Source organism: Prionailurus bengalensis, chromosome E2 (genome assembly GCF_016509475.1).
Source record: "Prionailurus bengalensis isolate Pbe53 chromosome E2, Fcat_Pben_1.1_paternal_pri, whole genome shotgun sequence".
NCBI classification, from domain to species: Eukaryota; Metazoa; Chordata; class Mammalia; order Carnivora; family Felidae; genus Prionailurus; species Prionailurus bengalensis.
In genome coordinates, this window is record NC_057352.1 from 13,642,684 (window position 1) to 13,659,249 (window position 16,566).

At 55.6% G+C, this 16,566-nt stretch overlaps 1 protein-coding gene across 1 annotated transcript in view; it reads left to right on the top strand.

The window, feature by feature from the left end:
• Positions 1-273: 273 nt before the first annotated feature.
• MEGF8 (multiple EGF like domains 8) overlaps positions 274-16,566 on the top strand; it is a 40,861-nt gene continuing 24,568 nt past the window's right edge. Inside the window, 14 exon segments of the mRNA XM_043598808.1 lie at positions 274-1,218; positions 5,932-6,095; positions 6,351-6,557; positions 7,504-7,684; positions 7,764-7,852; positions 8,368-8,783; positions 9,214-9,359; positions 9,485-9,607; positions 11,704-11,858; positions 12,167-12,286; positions 12,639-12,783; positions 12,869-13,032; positions 15,772-15,972; positions 16,358-16,558. Of these exon segments, the coding sequence (XP_043454743.1) occupies positions 1,032-1,218; positions 5,932-6,095; positions 6,351-6,557; positions 7,504-7,684; positions 7,764-7,852; positions 8,368-8,783; positions 9,214-9,359; positions 9,485-9,607; positions 11,704-11,858; positions 12,167-12,286; positions 12,639-12,783; positions 12,869-13,032; positions 15,772-15,972; positions 16,358-16,558 (2,499 nt within the window). The 5' untranslated portion in view covers positions 274-1,031.

Below are 16,566 nucleotides of genomic sequence, written 5' to 3' on the forward strand. Positions count from 1 at the left end.
TGGGAGAACTGAAGATACGAATCATCTAACAGAACCCTCTTACTGCGCCGCTCCTTTATTTTCACCTTCTCTTCTCCAGTCAGAGCTAGAGGCGCCCTCCAGTGGCACGAGCTTTGCTCAACCACCTGTACCCCGAGTTTGGGTTACGATTTTGGCACTGCGCATGTGTGATTCTCTCACTTCGCAGGCCAAGGAGGCCACTGCTGCGCACGCGTGTGGGAACAAATGGGCGGGGAAGTTTCCGGAAGTCTCCCTTTGTGGAGGGGTGGGGTTGGATGCTCTGCAGTCCTCCCAGGGCCGCTCTGACCTGCGGCTCCGCGACTTCTCGTCTCCTCTCCATCTTTCCTCCCACAGCGGCCGCTCGGCCCCCGCCCCCTCGCCCTCCCAGCGGGTCTTCCCAGGCCGCTCTGGCCCGAGCGTCCCCTCGTCTCTCTGATCTGGCCCATCCGGCTCCGGAGGGAGGCGCGGGTGGGTGAGCCAGGGAGTGCGTCTATGGGGTCCAGGCCTGAGCCCCTAAAGACGGGCTCCGCCCCCGACACCCGCTCGCGCCCCGCCCCCGGCTGGAGGGGTCTCTCCCGGACCTTCCGGGTCTGGCCCGGCAAGACCCGCACCCTCTATAGAGGCCTCCGCCGGGCTGTGGAGCCCTTCGCTCCCTGGGGACCCACCCGTATATAAGGTCCGTTTCGGCCTGCAGCGCCTCGCGTCTTTTACTGCTGGACACCGTTTATGGGGTCAGCTAGCCTATGGGGGCCCGTGACTATAAGCGACTCCCACGGTCCCTAGGGCTTGGCCCCATCCACAACGACCCCATTTACAGGCCCTTTCGTGGGTCTATAGGATCTACTCCTCGGTTTCCACAGCCCGTCTACAGCGGCGGCTCCCTTCTGGGGGAGTGCAACTCCTGGACCTCCCTGGTCTACAAGGCCATGTCGCGTCTATAGAGGTCACATTTGCAGGGCCTCGCGCCGCGTGGAGGGTCCTCTCCAGTCTTTACGGCCTGTCCCGTCTGTAAGTCAGTGCGGGAGGCGGATATGGCCCTGCGCCCGGCTCTGGCCGTGGCGCTGGCTCTATCTTTGGCCCTGCTGGGGCCGCTGTCCCCCGGGGCCCAGGCAGGGGACTGCAAGGGGCAGCGGCAAGTGCTGCGGGAGGCGCCAGGCTTCGTGACCGATGGTGCGGGCAACTACAGCGTCAATGGCAATTGCGAGTGGCTCATCGAGGGTGAGTGGGGCCGCGTGGGTCACACACTCACCCATTCGCTAATTCACTCATCTGTACACTCATTAATCCACTCACCGCATTCCCAGACTCCGGTTCTGGTCCAGGTCCTTTGCTCTGAAATGCAGCCAACCTGGGCCCTGCCCTGGAAGGCCTTGAAGTCTGGTGGGGGAGTCGCACCCAGACCCAGATGGACAATTACAAGCCAAGAGCCATCAATGAGAGATATTCTGAATAATTGTTAGCAACTCAGGCTCTGAGCCCAACCACCTGCTTCAAATTTGAGTCCCGCTTCTCAGTAGCTTTGTGAATTTGGGCAGGCAGCTTCCTTTCTCTGAGATTCGGCTTCCCCTCTCCCCAAGTGGGGATAATAATAGTACCGACCTCATAGGATTGTTGGAATTAAACGAGAACAGTATTTAATGTGCCTGGCACATAGTAAATACACAATAAATGGCATTAGAATTATGCTGTTGTTATTTTTTATTTTTTTATTAATTTTTAAATGTTTATCTTTGAGAGAGACAGAGCGTCAGTGGGGGAGGGGCAGAAAGAGAGGGAGACAATCCAAAGTAGGCTCCAAGCTCTGAGCTGTGAGCACAGAGCCTGACATGGGGCTCGAACTCACAAACCGCGAGATCATGACCTGAGCCCAAATCGGACGCTTAACCAACTGAGCCACCCAGGTGCCCCTATACTGTTGTTATTTTTAAAGTACTTCAATAAAAGCATTTTTTGCAGTCATGCATGTGCCAGACATCATACTTGCCACTGGGACATAACAGTGACTAAGACAACTCTAGCGATCCCTGATGACTTGGGGCTTAGAATCCAGTGGGGAAGACAAAACACATGAATAGACAGACAGTGACTGCCTAGAGAGGTTGGGACTGTGACAGAGGAACCCCTGGAGCCTGGGGGAGCCCAGAAGAGGTACTTGGCCTGGTGGCTGGGAGAACAGAGAGGGCTTCCTGGGGGAGGACATGTCTGAGCTGAGCCCTCAAAGACCAACAGGAGTCAGCCAGGAAAGAGGAAGAACGTTCCAGAGGGAAACAGTCTATGTAGAGGCCCCATCACTATCTTTATGGGCTCTTAGTCCAGTGGGAGAAGCAAACTCACCCCCAGGGAATGGGAAGCCCAGAAGATATCTGACTTAGCTTGGCCTATAGCTCAGATCAGAGGCATGTGTAGGAGGGAACAGAAGGGTGTTCTAGGCAAGGAGAATAGACCATGTAAAGGCCTGGAAGCAGGAGGGTGTGACGCTTTTGAGGAGCTAGGACACAGAATAGACAAAGAGTGAACTAGAGGGTGGAGGACCTTGTGGTTTTGAGCTGTACCCTCAAGGGCAGTAGGGAGGTGGAAGAGAAGTCCAAAGGCAGTGGCCAGAAAAGTCCCGGAAGGCCTCTCGGCAGGTGATGTAGAAGCTGGCCTCCAAGGAGAGAGGGGTCCCCCAGAGGAGGTTCTGGGCAAAGGCCAGAAGTGTGATGGCCCAGATGATGCAGGGCCTCCCTTTGCAGGCCGCAGAGCATGGTCTTTGCCTAGGGACACTGGGGAGGTGTGGGAGGGTTTTGAGCAGGGAGGGACATGATCTGATTTATATTTTAGATCTCTGTGGCTGTTATATGGGGTACGGATGAAGCATGTTTCTTGGGGATGAGTGTGTCTGTCCCCAGCTTGGGGGCCATTCCTGTCTGGGGGTGTGGGTGAGCACAGAATGGGAAGTACGTGTTCTATGTATACATGGTTTTCTGACCTTCAGGAGTGCCAACCTGGTCGGGGATGGTAAGGACGGATGGAGACATTCATTCCACGAGACAGGAGGAGGTGCAGAAGTTGGGTAGATGGGTCTAGGGGGATGAGAGTATTCTCTTGGGGGTCACAGAGGAGGAGGAGCTACTGAAATAGGGTTCTGAAGTATGCGTAGGAGTTTACGGGGTGAGAAAAGGGAACAGAAAAGAGGCTGGTGTGTCTCTGGAGCCGCGTCTCGGTTTGTCTGGTCTGGCTGGACTCTTGGCTGAGAAATGAGGGCGCCACAAGCAGGGGAAGAATGGCCTTAAAAGTCATGCTGAGCATTAATGGGGAGCCACAGAAGGATTTTGAGCAGGATTTTGAACCTCTGGCCAAGTGCGGGGTGGATTGGAGACTTGATGTGCTTCTTTCAGGAGAGAATGAGTTCTGAACTGGGGCGGGAATGGAGGAGGTGGGAAGGGGCAGAGAGCTCTGAGGCATGTTTGGGAAGTTTCACCAATGAGACTTGGGGATCAGCTGGCTGGACGTTGGGAGTAGGGAGGAGTCCAGGCGACTTCCAGATCCCCCTTGATCTCTCGTGCTTCCCAATGCCTATCACCTTTGAGAACCAACATGTTCCCCCATCTTTTAAACAATAAGCAGGTGACCTATTTCCTTTTGTACGACATTTACCCTTTATTGTAACCAGTCCTCATAACATCCTCCTGAATGAGAGGCATTCTGCTTTTGAAAAGCAGGGGGTTTGGGGGTCGGATTTCTGTCCAGGATGCCATGGGGATTGGGCCCATGATGGGTGGAAGGGGGAGATCTTGAACTTAGGGAGGAACTTGGAGAAAGCAGATGGTGACTGGCCTCTGGCATGCCCTTGACAAAATCACTTGTTGTGATTCTGGGAACCAAGCTTATATTTTGGTTGAGGCTGGCAAGCTCTGGGAGGACTGGTTGCCTGGTCTGGCTGAATCGTTCTTCATTCCCCAGACCACGGTTTGGGGTCTGTGTGATGTTCTCAGGGGCTCTGGTCCGAGCCTGAGGGAGAGCTGCCAACTTTAGTATTCTTTCTTTTGTGCATTTCTTCATTCCTTCATCCAGTGTTTCCTGAGCCCTTGTTCAGTGCCAGGTCCTGTGCTGGGCAAGGTCAGGGAGGTACCCCAAGATGACTTAGGCCCAGGCCCTGTCCTATGGGTCTCCCCAGCTGCAGAAGGGGCAGACCCAGACATAGATGGTCCTGGCTCAGAGAAATGAGGCTTATAATGGAAAGTGAGAAGGCCAAAGAGAGGCACCTAAGCCAGCCAGGGGGCATCAGGGAAGGCTTCCTGGAGGAGGTGGGGAAGTTTGCTGGTACGAAGGGAATATGTGCTCCAGACAGAGGGAGAGGCTTGTGCAAAGGCCCTGCTCCTGACGGAGTTGCAAGCAGTGGGGTGATGTGAGACCAGGTGAGGCTTCGAATGGTAGCTTAGGGAGCTGAACTTTCTCCTGGGGATGGTGGGGAGCCATGGAGGGCTTTTGAACAGGATAGGGCCAGGGCCAGATGCGAAGTTAGGACGACCTAAGACCCTTGTCAGGGCAAGACAGGAGGCCGAGGTGGAGGCTGAATCAGTGGTCCTGGTAAGAGAGGCCGAGGCCTAGGCAGGCATGTTAGAATCACCGTGTTGAATCCTCCCACCAGCCTTGGTGGGTGGGGAGAGTATCTCCGTTTTACTTCAAGGAAACTGAGGCTCAGAGAGCCCGTGGAACGAATGCAGGATCACACAGCTAGTGAGCGGTGGGTGAGCCCCTCCAGTATGCTGATGAGTGTGGCGAGGGGCATGGGGGAAGGGGCTGGCCCAGGGTCCCCCAGCAGTTCAGGAGCAGAGCTGGAACCCAGGTCTAGTTTCCTGAGCCCCCTAGTGTGAGATGTGGGATGAGAGAACCTTCTGGAATCAAGACCTGGCAGAGAGCAAGAACAGTGACAGTGGCTAGGGCAATGGCACTTAGGAAGCGCTAGGCCTCTCCTGTGGTCATAGTTGGATGTCAGCGGGGATTACAGTCATCCAAACACTCACCTGGGCCAGACGTCCAAGAACGCTCCCTCACAGGGCTGGCGGTTGCTGCTGGCCGCCAGCTGGAGGCTCAGCTGGGGCTGTCAGCTGGGATGCCTGCACGTGGCCCCTCCATGTGGCTTTGGCTTTTTCACAGCTTGTCTCTCTGAGGCTCTTCCCAGATAGAAGGGGCAAGGAGTCAGTCCTCACCTCTCAGTGATAGGAGTGGCCAAAAAGTTTGAATCTACCTCAGTACTGTTATAAACCCCACTTTACAAATGAAGGAACACATCCAGAGAGGTTAGCCCAAGGCCACACAGCCAGTAGCTAGTAAGTGGCAGAACCAAGATGTGAGCCTGGGCAGTCTGGCTCAAGTCTGTGCCTTTAGCCACTACAGTAAACAGAGATAAGACCTGGGCGGGGACCGAGAGGATCTGTGGTGCTCCAAGGCTCAGCCTTTGTCCATGGGGCAAGAAACTGGCCCCTTTGTTTGGAGTTCTGATCAGTTCTGGAACGGGGGACCCTCCCAGAGGCCCTTTTCCACCCGGGAGTAGGCTTTTCTGCTCAGGCCTGGACCCTGCCCCTCAGGCTTAGTGTCCGAGGCTCAGAAATAAACAAGAACAACTCTGTGTGACCACGGGGATGGGGTTCTTCTCTCTGCACTTCAGTTTTCCCATCTGAATGGTGGGAGGTGTTCAGCCTGGTATCAGGAGCCCTTTCCAGGGGTGATACTGTAATTCCTTCTCTGGCTCCTGGTCCTCTTGCTGTCACAGGTCTGACCTCCCTGGGCTGTGAGACCAAGAGCCCCTTGAAGGCAGGGCTCAGGTCTGACTCCCCTTTGGGTCCCCAGCGTCATGTGGAGCAGGGTTTGGTGTTCTTGGCTGGGCTGCATGGAGGCCCAGGGAGAGGGTCCGCATCTGAGCCCAGCCCCTCTGTTCTCGCTGCCCAGCCCCAAGCCCCCAGCATCGGATCCTGCTAGACTTTCTTTTCCTGGACACGGAATGCACGTACGACTACCTGTTTGTGTATGACGGCGACTCTCCCCGAGGGCCCCTGCTTGCCAGTCTGAGTGGCAGCACTCGGCCTCCGCCCATCGAGGCTTCCTCAGGCAAGGTTGGTGTGGCCGGACCGTGGGGCTCTGGCCGGAGGTCTAGGTGGAGTTTGGAGGAAAGGGCGATAGAGACGCACAAGGAAACAGATGGGGAGGGGCGGAGGCAGCCAGAGAGACTTGGCATCAGACAGGACACAGGGACAAAGAAGGGTGGAGAGAGACAAAGACAGGAGGTGGGGACTCCTGGGGGGGATGGGGACAGGAGCGGACCCCCTTGCCATCCAGTCCCCGGAACCCTGCCCGTCTTGTGCCTGCAGATGCTCCTCCACCTCTTCAGTGATGCCAACTACAACCTGCTGGGCTTCAATGCCTCCTTCCGCTTCTCCCTGTGCCCCGGGGACTGCAGCAGCCACGGGCAGTGCCAGCCCCCTGGCGTGTGCGCCTGCGAGCCCGGCTGGGGGGGCCCTGACTGCAGCCTGCAGGAGTGCCCGGCCTACTGTGGCGGCCATGGCACCTGCGCTTCGGTGAGCCCAGCCCCCGCTGCGTCCCCCTGGGGCCCTGATCTGTGACCACACCTACCGCCCCATCTCCTGACTCTGCCCCTGCCTGAAACCCCCCTGCCACTCTGCCCTCTCCCATGACAGCAACCCCGCCAGGGACCCTCCCGTCACCCACAGTACTCCCCTCTTCCTTCCACACCCTGCCCCACCCCACCTTCATCTGGAGCCCCTCTTCTGCCTGAGCCCACTCCCGTCCTGCCCGTGACCTACCTCCCACCTGTGAACCCACCTGCCTTCTGCTTGCCAGATGCTACTCCATCCCCTAACCCAGGCACTCTGTCTGGCCTTGGGCCCCCAGCCCCGACTTCTTCTTCTTCTTTTTAAATGTTTATCTATTTTTGAGAGTGCACAACCAGGGGAGGGGCAGAGAGAGGGGCACAGAGGGGGACAGAAGCACCTCCGTGCTGACAGCGAGCTCGACGCGAGGTTTGAACTCACGAACTGTGAGATCATGACGTGAGCCGAAGTTGGGTGCTCAACTGACCGAACCACCCAGGCACCCCCTCCAGCCCCACCTTCTGACTTCTGACCACTGACCTCGGGCCTCAGACTGAAGTCTTCCAGCCCAGGCTGACGTTGACCTCACCACTGTCCTTCTTCTCCAACCTCTCCTCTTGTTGTCTGTCCTCATTTTCCTCTCCGGGTCCTTCTGTCTTTCCCATTCCCCTATTTTTGTTGGTCTGTCTGCTTTTTTCTACCTCTCTTCCTCCCTCTTGATGTGTCACTGTGTCCCTTTCTTTCTCTGTCTGTTGGCCTGTCTCCTTCCTATCTCACTCCATCTCTCCTTTCCTGTCCATCTTTTTCCTTCTCCCTTTCTACCCCTTATGTCTCACTCTGGCTCTGGCTCTCCTCCCCCGTCTCTCTTTTTTCCTCTCTCTATCCCTGCCTTTGTGTCCTGTCTCCCCTCCAGCCCCTGGGACCATGCCGCTGTGAGCCTGGCTTCCTGGGACGCGCCTGTGACCTGCACCTGTGGGAGAACCAGGGGGCTGGCTGGTGGCACAACGTGAGTGCCGGGGACCCTGCCTTCTCGGCTCGTATTGGGGCAGCTGGTGCCTTCCTGTCCCCGCCGGGGCTGCTGGCTGTTTTTGGAGGTGAGCAGAGGGGGTGCGTGTCTGGCTCCAGCAGCCTGCAGCCTGTGGCCAGGGCTTGAGGCCATCTCCCCCTCCGCAGGCCAGGACCTCAACAGAGCCCTGGGTGATCTCGTCCTGTACAACTTCTCTGCCAACACCTGGGAGCGCTGGGACCTGAGTCCTGCCCCGGTATGGACCCCGCCTCGCCCCTGCCCTGCTCAGAGGTGCCTGTCCACTCTGTGAGACCCAGCCAGCCACCACCCCACCCCCAACAGAGCGACACCCTCATCCCACGCGTCCCCACCCCTGCAGCTTGATACAGGCCCACCTACTCCTCCCGGTACTGCTTTTCTAGCTCTAATTTCCTTTTTGCTTCCTTTATCTCCTCTTCTGCATCTTCTTCTGTGGACCTCCTGTCTCTTTCTCTTGGTTTCTCTCTCCGATTTTGTCCCTGCCTCTTGGTTTTCTGCTCTCTCTTGGACTCTGTGTCTTCCCTCTGGGCTATGTGTCTCTCTTTTTCTCCGCCATCTCTGTTTCCTGCCTCCTCTGTCTCACCTCTGCTTTGTATTTGCATGTGTCTGTCTCTCTTTCCTCTCTTTGTGTATCTCTGTCTGTCTTTCTCTGTGTCTCTGTCTTTTCCTGTGTCTCTGTCTCTGTTACTCTTTCTGTGTGTCGCCATCTGCCTCCCGGTCTCTTTCTCACAGGCTGCCCGTCACTCCCATGTGGCCGTGGCCTGGGCCGGCTCCCTGGTGCTCATGGGTGGTGAGCTGGCTGATGGCTCCCTCACCAGCGACGTGTGGGCCTTCAGCCCCCTGGGCGGGGGCCACTGGGAGCTGCTCGCACCACCTGGCTCCAGTTCCTCGGGGCCACCAGGCCTGGCAGGTCACGCCGCCGCCCTAGTGGATGACATCTGGCTCTACGTGTCTGGCGGCCGCACCCAGCACGACCTCTTCTCCTCTGGCCTCTTCCGCTTCCGTCTCGACAGCACCAGTGGGGGCTACTGGGAGCAGGTGATTCCAGCAGGCGGGCGGCCTCCTGCCGCCACGGGCCACTCCATGGTGTTCCATGCCCCCTCGCGCACGCTGCTGGTTCACGGTGGACACCGGCCCTCCACCGCGCGGTAAGTGACCTGCCCTGCAGGGCCAAGCCTGGCCCAGTCCCCTGGGCCTCCAGTCTTTGCTGGTCTTCGCCCACTGATGTACTTCTGCAGTCATTCGGTCACTCACTAGGTCATTCAGTCCCTCACGTGCCCGCCCGCTCACTCATTCTCCATCCCTTCGTTCACTGTCTTGGCCAGTTCCTTCCCACACACTCCCACCCATCCATCCCCTCAGCCACACCCTGCTTGGAGGGCCAGCCCTGGCTAGATTATGCACGGAACCCAGTGATGAACCAGAGCTGTGTCCTGCCCAGCAGGAGCCTCTCGTCCCAAGGGGACATAAACCCCGTCACAGCCGGTCTCACCCTGGGTGATCTCACAGCTCTTGAGAGCCCAAGGGAGGGAGAGAAGCCCTTCCTGCCCTGAGCTCCTCCCCTGCTGCTCCCTACAGGTTCTCTGTGCGGGTGAACTCCACAGAGCTCTTCCACGTGGATCGGCGCGTGTGGACCACCCTGAAGGGCCGGGATGGGCTCCAGGGCCCACGGGAGAGAGCCTTCCACACAGCCAGCGTCCTGGGCAACTACATGGTGGTCTATGGTGAGGAGGCTCCCTGATCCCGCCTGCCTGCCAGGGCCCCAAGCCCGCACTGAGCTGAGGCTCCCTGCACGGGTGTCCCCATGTCCGCCAGGCTTGCCAGCTGTGCCCCTTTCCTCCTTTCCTAGGGGGCAACGTGCACACCCATTACCAGGAGGAGAAATGCTATGAAGATGGCCTCTTCTTCTACCACCTGGGCTGCCATCAGTGGGTGTCGGGGGCCGAGCTTGCCCCCCCGGGAACCCCTGAGGGTGAGTGGCCCGTCCGTTTTCCTGAGGGGCTTCTGAGAGTCGCGCTTCCCTGACAGTGAATCTGGGCTTCAGGCAGGAGCCACCTCGGTCCTTGTAGGGTGAGCCAGACGTCCCTCTGGAGCTGGCTTCGGGGGGCAAGCCTGTGCTGGAGGCAGGGCAGGGGCACCGTTGCCATGGAGACCGGAGGCAGTTACAGCAGCGCGGGTCTAGGCTCCAGTCCAGGTTTTACCCGTTTCCAGCTGCCCCAGCGAAGTGCCTACCTACGCGGGACCTTTTCCAGGTCCTGTAATGGGCAAGTGGCAGAACCAGGATGGCTGTCCCCAAACAACCATCTGTGCAAAAATATCATTTAATCACCCCATGCCTCAGTTTCCCCATCTGTAAAGTGGGGATGACGGTAACACTTAACCCACTGGGCTGTGGTGAGAATGAATTGAGATGGCTCAAAGATGGAGACAGCCTAGCCAAGAGCTCAGTATGTTGTCTTGTACAGTCAGAATCCGGCCCCAGGGCTTACCTGGGAGGGGGGGTGGAGAAACCTTCAAACTCATTGAATCCGACTACTTTGAGAATCAGAAGAAAGCCACAGGCCCTCTCCTCAGAAAGACGCTTGTAACACAAACTGGGCATATTATTTCAGGGGGCTGTGGACTTCTAGGGGGCCCATCTATTCTCCCCGCCCCCCCCCCCCCCCGAAGAATGAGGACAGAGAACAAGCATAAGGAAGGGACATTGACACTTAAGGAGTAGGCTGGGTGAAGGGTTTGCCCACGGAACCCTATTTGACCATCAGCAATAAAGCCTTGGGCTGGCATTCGAGGCCTTGAATCCAGGGCTCATCTGCCTGTCCCTGTTTCTCTTTTAGGCCAAAGGCCTCTTCCTCCTTTGTAGTTTGCAAGCCCCCAGGCCAAGTCCCACGTGTTTACAGAGCATACATTTCCGTAAGAGGGTGAGGGATCACCGGTCACTGACCACTTACACGTCAGTCAGGACCCTTGGCTCTAAGTGACCAATCCAACCCAGCCAGCTCGAGCAAAACCCAAGTTCTTGGCTCATGTGAGTGAAAACTGGCTTCAGGCTGGTCTGGATCTAGGTGCTCACGTGATGGCATCAGCTAGCCCTTGTTTGAGCTCACTTCATTCTGTGGCAGGTTTGTCATTTGTAAATGGTCACCAGCAGCCCTGGGACTATATCTACTCCTTTGAAATGCCCAGAGGGAAGGGGCGCCTGGGCGGCTCAGTCGCTTAAGCGTCTGGCTCTCGATTTCCACTCAGGTCATGATCTCGTGGTTCGTGAGATCGAGGCTTGTGTCAGGCGCTGTGCTGACAGTGCAGAGCCTGCTTGGGATTCTCTCTCTCTCCCTCTCTCTCTGTCCCTCCCCTGGTCGCATTCTCTCTGTTTTTCTTTCTCAAAGTAAAGAACGTTTAAAAAAATGTGTTTAAAATGCTCAGAGGGAAGAGGGTGCCTCTCTCCCCAAGAATTGAAGGAACTGGGTCCTATTCTAGAACTTGTCACTGACACTGATGGGCCTGGGCTAAGCCCCACTGCTGCCAGAGGCAGGGTCAGCTCAACTTGAGCCTGTGGACTCTAGTGGGAGAGGGTGGTTTTCCAGAGGAAAATCAGAGTTGTCACCAGAAGGGAGGCTGGTGCCAGATAGACAATACCAGGAGAGAGCCAGGCACCCTGCCTCGTGGCTCCCTGAGGGCAAGAGGACAGTTCCATTTACAGAGGAAGAGACCAACTCAGAGAAGTTGAGTCTCTTGCCCAAGGCCACTCAGCAAGTTAGTAGTTGATCTATGACTTGAGCTCAAGTAGGTGGTAGACATAGGAATCGAAGCCAAGTTTTTCTGATCCCCAAGATCATGCTCTGTCTTCAAGGTGGTTTGCACAGTGGTGTGGAAGCTCTGGCAGGTGTGGGGCCAGACATGCTAGGAGAGCTTCCTTGGGCACGCTGGGTTAAAGCGGGAAGTAGGAGGTTGGGCTGAAGCATAGGAGAGTCGGGTAGTCCTCTGGACAAGGGAGCCGTGGTTAGAGGGACAAAGGAAGACTGGTTATAGTCTCATGTCCTTGTTGGGGGGGGATCTGTATTCTCCTAGGCCGAGCAGCACCTCCCAGTGGTCGATACTCGCATGTGGCGGCTGTGCTTGGTGGCAGTGTCCTGTTGGTGGCTGGGGGGTACAGTGGCCGGCCTCGTGGGGACTTGATGGCCTACAAGGTGCCTCCCTTTGTGTTCCAGGCGCCTGCTCCGGACGTGAGCACTGGGGTGATAGGGAGAGGGCGGCTGGGAAGGAGGTAGCATGGTTCCCATGGATGAGGGAGAAAGGTGGGGTGGGCCCCTGGGAGAAGGACGGGGGTCCCTAGGGATATGAGAGGAGGGAGGTTGGTCCCCAGGTTCAAGGGGGGAGGAACGGAGGTCCCTGGGGCTGAGGGCAGAGCAGATAGGGATCCCCAAGGTGCTGAGTGAGCAGTGGAGGCTCCCCGGGATGATCACAGGGAGTGGGGATGAGGGAGCAGGCTCCAGGTCTGAGGAGCCCCCTCTCCCACTCCCCGTCTCTGCAGTACCACTTAGACTACTGCTCCATGTACACGGACCACAGCGTCTGCTCCCGAGACCCTGAATGCAGTTGGTGTCAGGGGGCCTGCCAAGCTGCACCACCTCCTGGGACCCCGTCTGGGGCTGTGAGTGACCGTCCCAGCTCTGTCTCCTAGTGCAGAGACACGGCCGTCAGCATCTCCCCCTGTCTAAACCAAGCAGAGAAGGACTTTCTCTCACTTGGGACACTTGTTTTCACACCTAAGACTGGCATTCCTGACCCCTCAACCTCTGACCCCTCCCAGCACTTTTGAGCTTGTGACCCTGTCCCCAGATCCCTTAGCTCCTGTCCTGTTGCTCTTCCTCATTCCAAGTGGCTTTCAAGTCCCTTCTCTAATTTCCTGGCGCCTTCCACCCCACTACTCCTGAATCTACAGTCCTTTCCAGATCCTTTAAGCCCCTGTGGACAGTAACCCCTGTCCCCTCCCCTCCCTGTAGTGTCCAGCTGCCAGCTGCCTGGGCCTGGGCCGCCTTCTGGGTGACTGCCAGGCCTGCCTGGCCTTCAGCGGCCCGACAACTCCTCCCCGGGGGCCCGGCGCTCTGGGCTGGTGCGTGCATAATGAGAGCTGCCTCCCTCGGCCTGGTGAGTGCCCATTGGCAGTGTGGGAGGGGGCGGCACAGCGCCCCATGCTGACCTTCCCTCCCCCCCCCCGCCCCGATCCTCACAGAACAGGCCCGCTGCCGAGGGGAGCAGATCTCAGGCACCGTGGGCTGGTGGGGGCCTGCGCCTGTCTTCGTCACATCCCTGGAGGCCTGCGTCACCCAGAGCTTCCTGCCTGGCCTGCACCTGCTCACTTTCCAGCAGCCGCCCAACGCCTCCCAGCCCGACAAGGTGGGGAGCCAGGGGGTGGGGCCCAGCGTGGAGTGTTGGAGGGTCTGGTCCTGGGGTTTTCGTTTTTCAAATGGTTCTATACAGCTCTTGTGTTTGCCTCATAAGTCTCTACATTCAAGGGTCCGATTTTTAAAAATTGTGCTAAAACACACAGTGTAAAATTTTACATAGTGTAAAATTTACCAGCAGTGATATTAAGCACATTCACAATATTGTGCAACTATCACCACCTGGTTCCAGAACAGTTTCGTTACCCTGAAGAGAAACCCCAGATCCTTAAGTAATCCCTCTCTATTCCCCCTCTCCCCCTGGCCCCTGGCCAGCCACTAACCTTTTACTGGTTAGTGGTTGACAGTCTACTAACTCTGGATTTGCCAACTGTGGATATGCCTTATAAATGGAATCATACACGTTGTCTTCTGTGTATGGCTTTTTTCACTTAAAGTAGTGTTTTCAGTGTTCATCCATGTTGTAGCATGCCTCAGAATTTCGTTCCTCTTTATGGGTGAATGATATCCTCTTGTATGACTGTGCCAATCCATTCATCAGCTGATGGCTGTTTATACCTGTTGGCTATTGGGAATAGTTCTGCTGTGAGCATTCATGGATAAACCATTTTGCATACGTATTTGCTTTTTTTCAACTCATTTTTTAATGTCTATTTATTTTTGAGAGAGAGAGACAGAGCGTGCATGGGGGAGGGCAGAGAGAGAGAGAGAGAGGAAGACACAGAATCTGAAGCAGGTTCCAGGCTCTGAGCTGTCAGCACAGAACCCGACATGGGACTCGAACTCAGGAGCCGTGAGATCATGACCCGAGTTGAAGTCAGACACTTAACCCCCTGAGCTGCTCAGGCGCCCCCATGTTTGCTTTTAAAAAATATTTTCTTTTTTTTAATTGAAGTATAATTGGCATACAATATTATGTTAGTTTTTAACGTAGAAAAGAATGATTTGAAATTCGTATGTATTGCAATAAACACCTATTGTCAGCTCTTTTGGGCTTATATCCAGGAGCAGAATTGCTGGGTCATATGGTGATTCAATGTTTAGCTTATGCAGGAACCACCAAATTGTTTTCCGCAGTGGCTACTTCTTGATTTTTAAAAGTTGTATGGTTAGGGGCGCCTGGGTGGCGCAGTCGGTTAAGCGTCCGACTTCAGCCAGGTCACGATCTCGCGGTCCGTGAGTTCGAGCCCTGCGTCGGGCTCTGGGCTGATGGCTCGGAGCCTGGAGCCTGTTTCCGATTCTGTGTCTCCCTCTCTCTCTGCCCCTCCCCCGTTCATGCTCTGTCTCTCTCTGCCCCAAAATAAATAAAAAACGTTGAAAAAAAAATTTTAAAGTTGTATGGTTAAAAAATCACAATGATGTAAAAAGTTGTTAAGCAAAAAGGGTCTCCATCTATCCTGCTCCCTATCTAGAGCAGTATGGGAAGCTCTCCCTAGCATCTCCCCAACTTAAGACCACTCTGACTCTTCCTGGAAGATCCTTTTGGATTTCTTTTATATCCTTGCAGAGTCTGCCTATTCAGATACATGTGAATGTGACATTGAATTATTTTTCTTTCTTGCACAAAAAGTAATATTCTATCTTTTATTTCTTTTTTTAAAAAAATTATTTATTTTGAGAGAGTGAGCGAGCACACGCACTCGCACGAGCAAGAAGGGGGCAGAGAGAGAGAGGGAGAGAGACTCCCAAACAGGCCCCGCACTGTCAGTGTGGAGCCCGACTCGGGTCTTGATCTCACGTGAGATTGTGACCTGAGCTGAGATCAAGAGTCAGACACTTAACTGACTGAGCCACCCAGGTGCTCCTTCCTTTTATTTCTTAATTTTTTTTTAATGTTTATTTATTCTTGAGAGAGAGAGAGAGAGCCTGGGTTGGGGAGAGGCAGAGAGAGAAAGAGGGAGACAGAATCTGAAGCAGACTCCAGGCTCTGAGCTTTCAGCACAGTCAGGCTTGAACTCATGAACTGCAAGATCATGACCTGAGCCAAAGTCGGACGCTTAACCGACTAAGCCATCCAGGAACCCCATTCCTTTTGTTTCTTAACATATCCTGGCAAGCTCCTTAGAATTTAGAAAACACCTCATTTTTTTGTTTCGTTTAAAGCTTTGTAATAGTCCATTTAGGTTCTAGGGCCGTAGTGCTGCAGTTTATTTAAACAGCCTCCCATTGACGAACACATGGGTTATTCCATTCTTTTGCAATTATAAAACACACGCTAACAAATTACGCAGTGTGTCTGTCACTTTGAATGTTGGATCTGGACTCTTCTTTTTTTTTTTTTTTTTTTTAAACTTATGTACTGGTTTGTTGTATAACAGAGAACACGTTACAGAGGGCGAGGCCCCGAAGGGCTGTGAGCGAAGGAGCTCTGTCCTCATGGAGCTGGGGTGCCACTCCTCGCTGGCGTGGATGTTTTCACTAACCTGGAAGTTCTCCAAACCCTGTAGTTAAGGGACTTAAAAAAAAAAAATCTGGACTCTTTAAGGGTTTAGGTGGAAAGGTGAACTGTCAGGGAAGAGGCTCCTGAAAGGTCTGGGGTCCTGGATTTTACTGAGAGAAGTGATGAGCAGAGGCCGGGACCCTGTTGTCTGTTGTCTGAGTTGAAGTCCCAACTCAGAGTGCCCCTGGCCTCAGTCTCATGTTTCATAAAATAGGGAAGGAGGTTGGGTGTGGACACCGAGGGGCCATGCAAAGAGACACTCACACATCCCCTTCTCCCTGGCTGGCACAGGTCCTGATTGTCCGCAGTACGACCATCACTCTGACGCCCAGCCCAGAGACCGACGTGTCCCTGGTCTACCGTGGCTTCATCCACCCACTGCTGCCAGGAGGGCCCGGGGGGCCGGGGGCTGAGGATGTAGCTGTGTGGGCCCGGGCCCAGCGTCTACATGTCTTGGCCCGGATGGCCCGTGGCCCTGACACAGAGAACATGGTGAGGGTGCTTGAACGTTCAGGGGGGCTGCTAGTTATAAGTATGGGGGCTGGGGTATATAGTGCCAGGGAAAGACTAGGGAAAAATCAGAGGCATGGGATATATCCTTAGTGGAGGGAGGCCCTGGGGTTTTCAGTTATGAGTGGAGTTTGGGGGGAATTTTGAAGAAGGTGGGGAATGTCTGAGTTATTAAATCCGATTTCCCTGAGGTGGGTTGTTGGAGGGTTTAGGGGTTCGCAGGGGTTCTTGGGGGTCTAAGGAACTCTGAGGCCCTCTTCCCAGGATGGAGGTGAGTGCTAGGTGGGTTTGGGGCTCTTGGAGGTTTCAGGGGTTAGGGCGGCACTGGAACATTCTGAGGCCCCTGTCTGTCCCCCACCCTACCCAGGAGGAGGTGGGGCGCTGGGTGGCTCAGCAGGAGAAGGAGACAAGGCGGCTGCAGCGCCCGGGGTCTGCTCGCCTCTTCCCACTGCCTGGCCGGGGCCACAAGTATGCGGTCGAGATCCGGGGCCAGCTCAATGGCTCGGCAGGCCCTGGGCACAGTGAACTTACCCTGCTGTGGGACCGGACCGGCGTGCCAGGTGGCAGTGTGAGTAC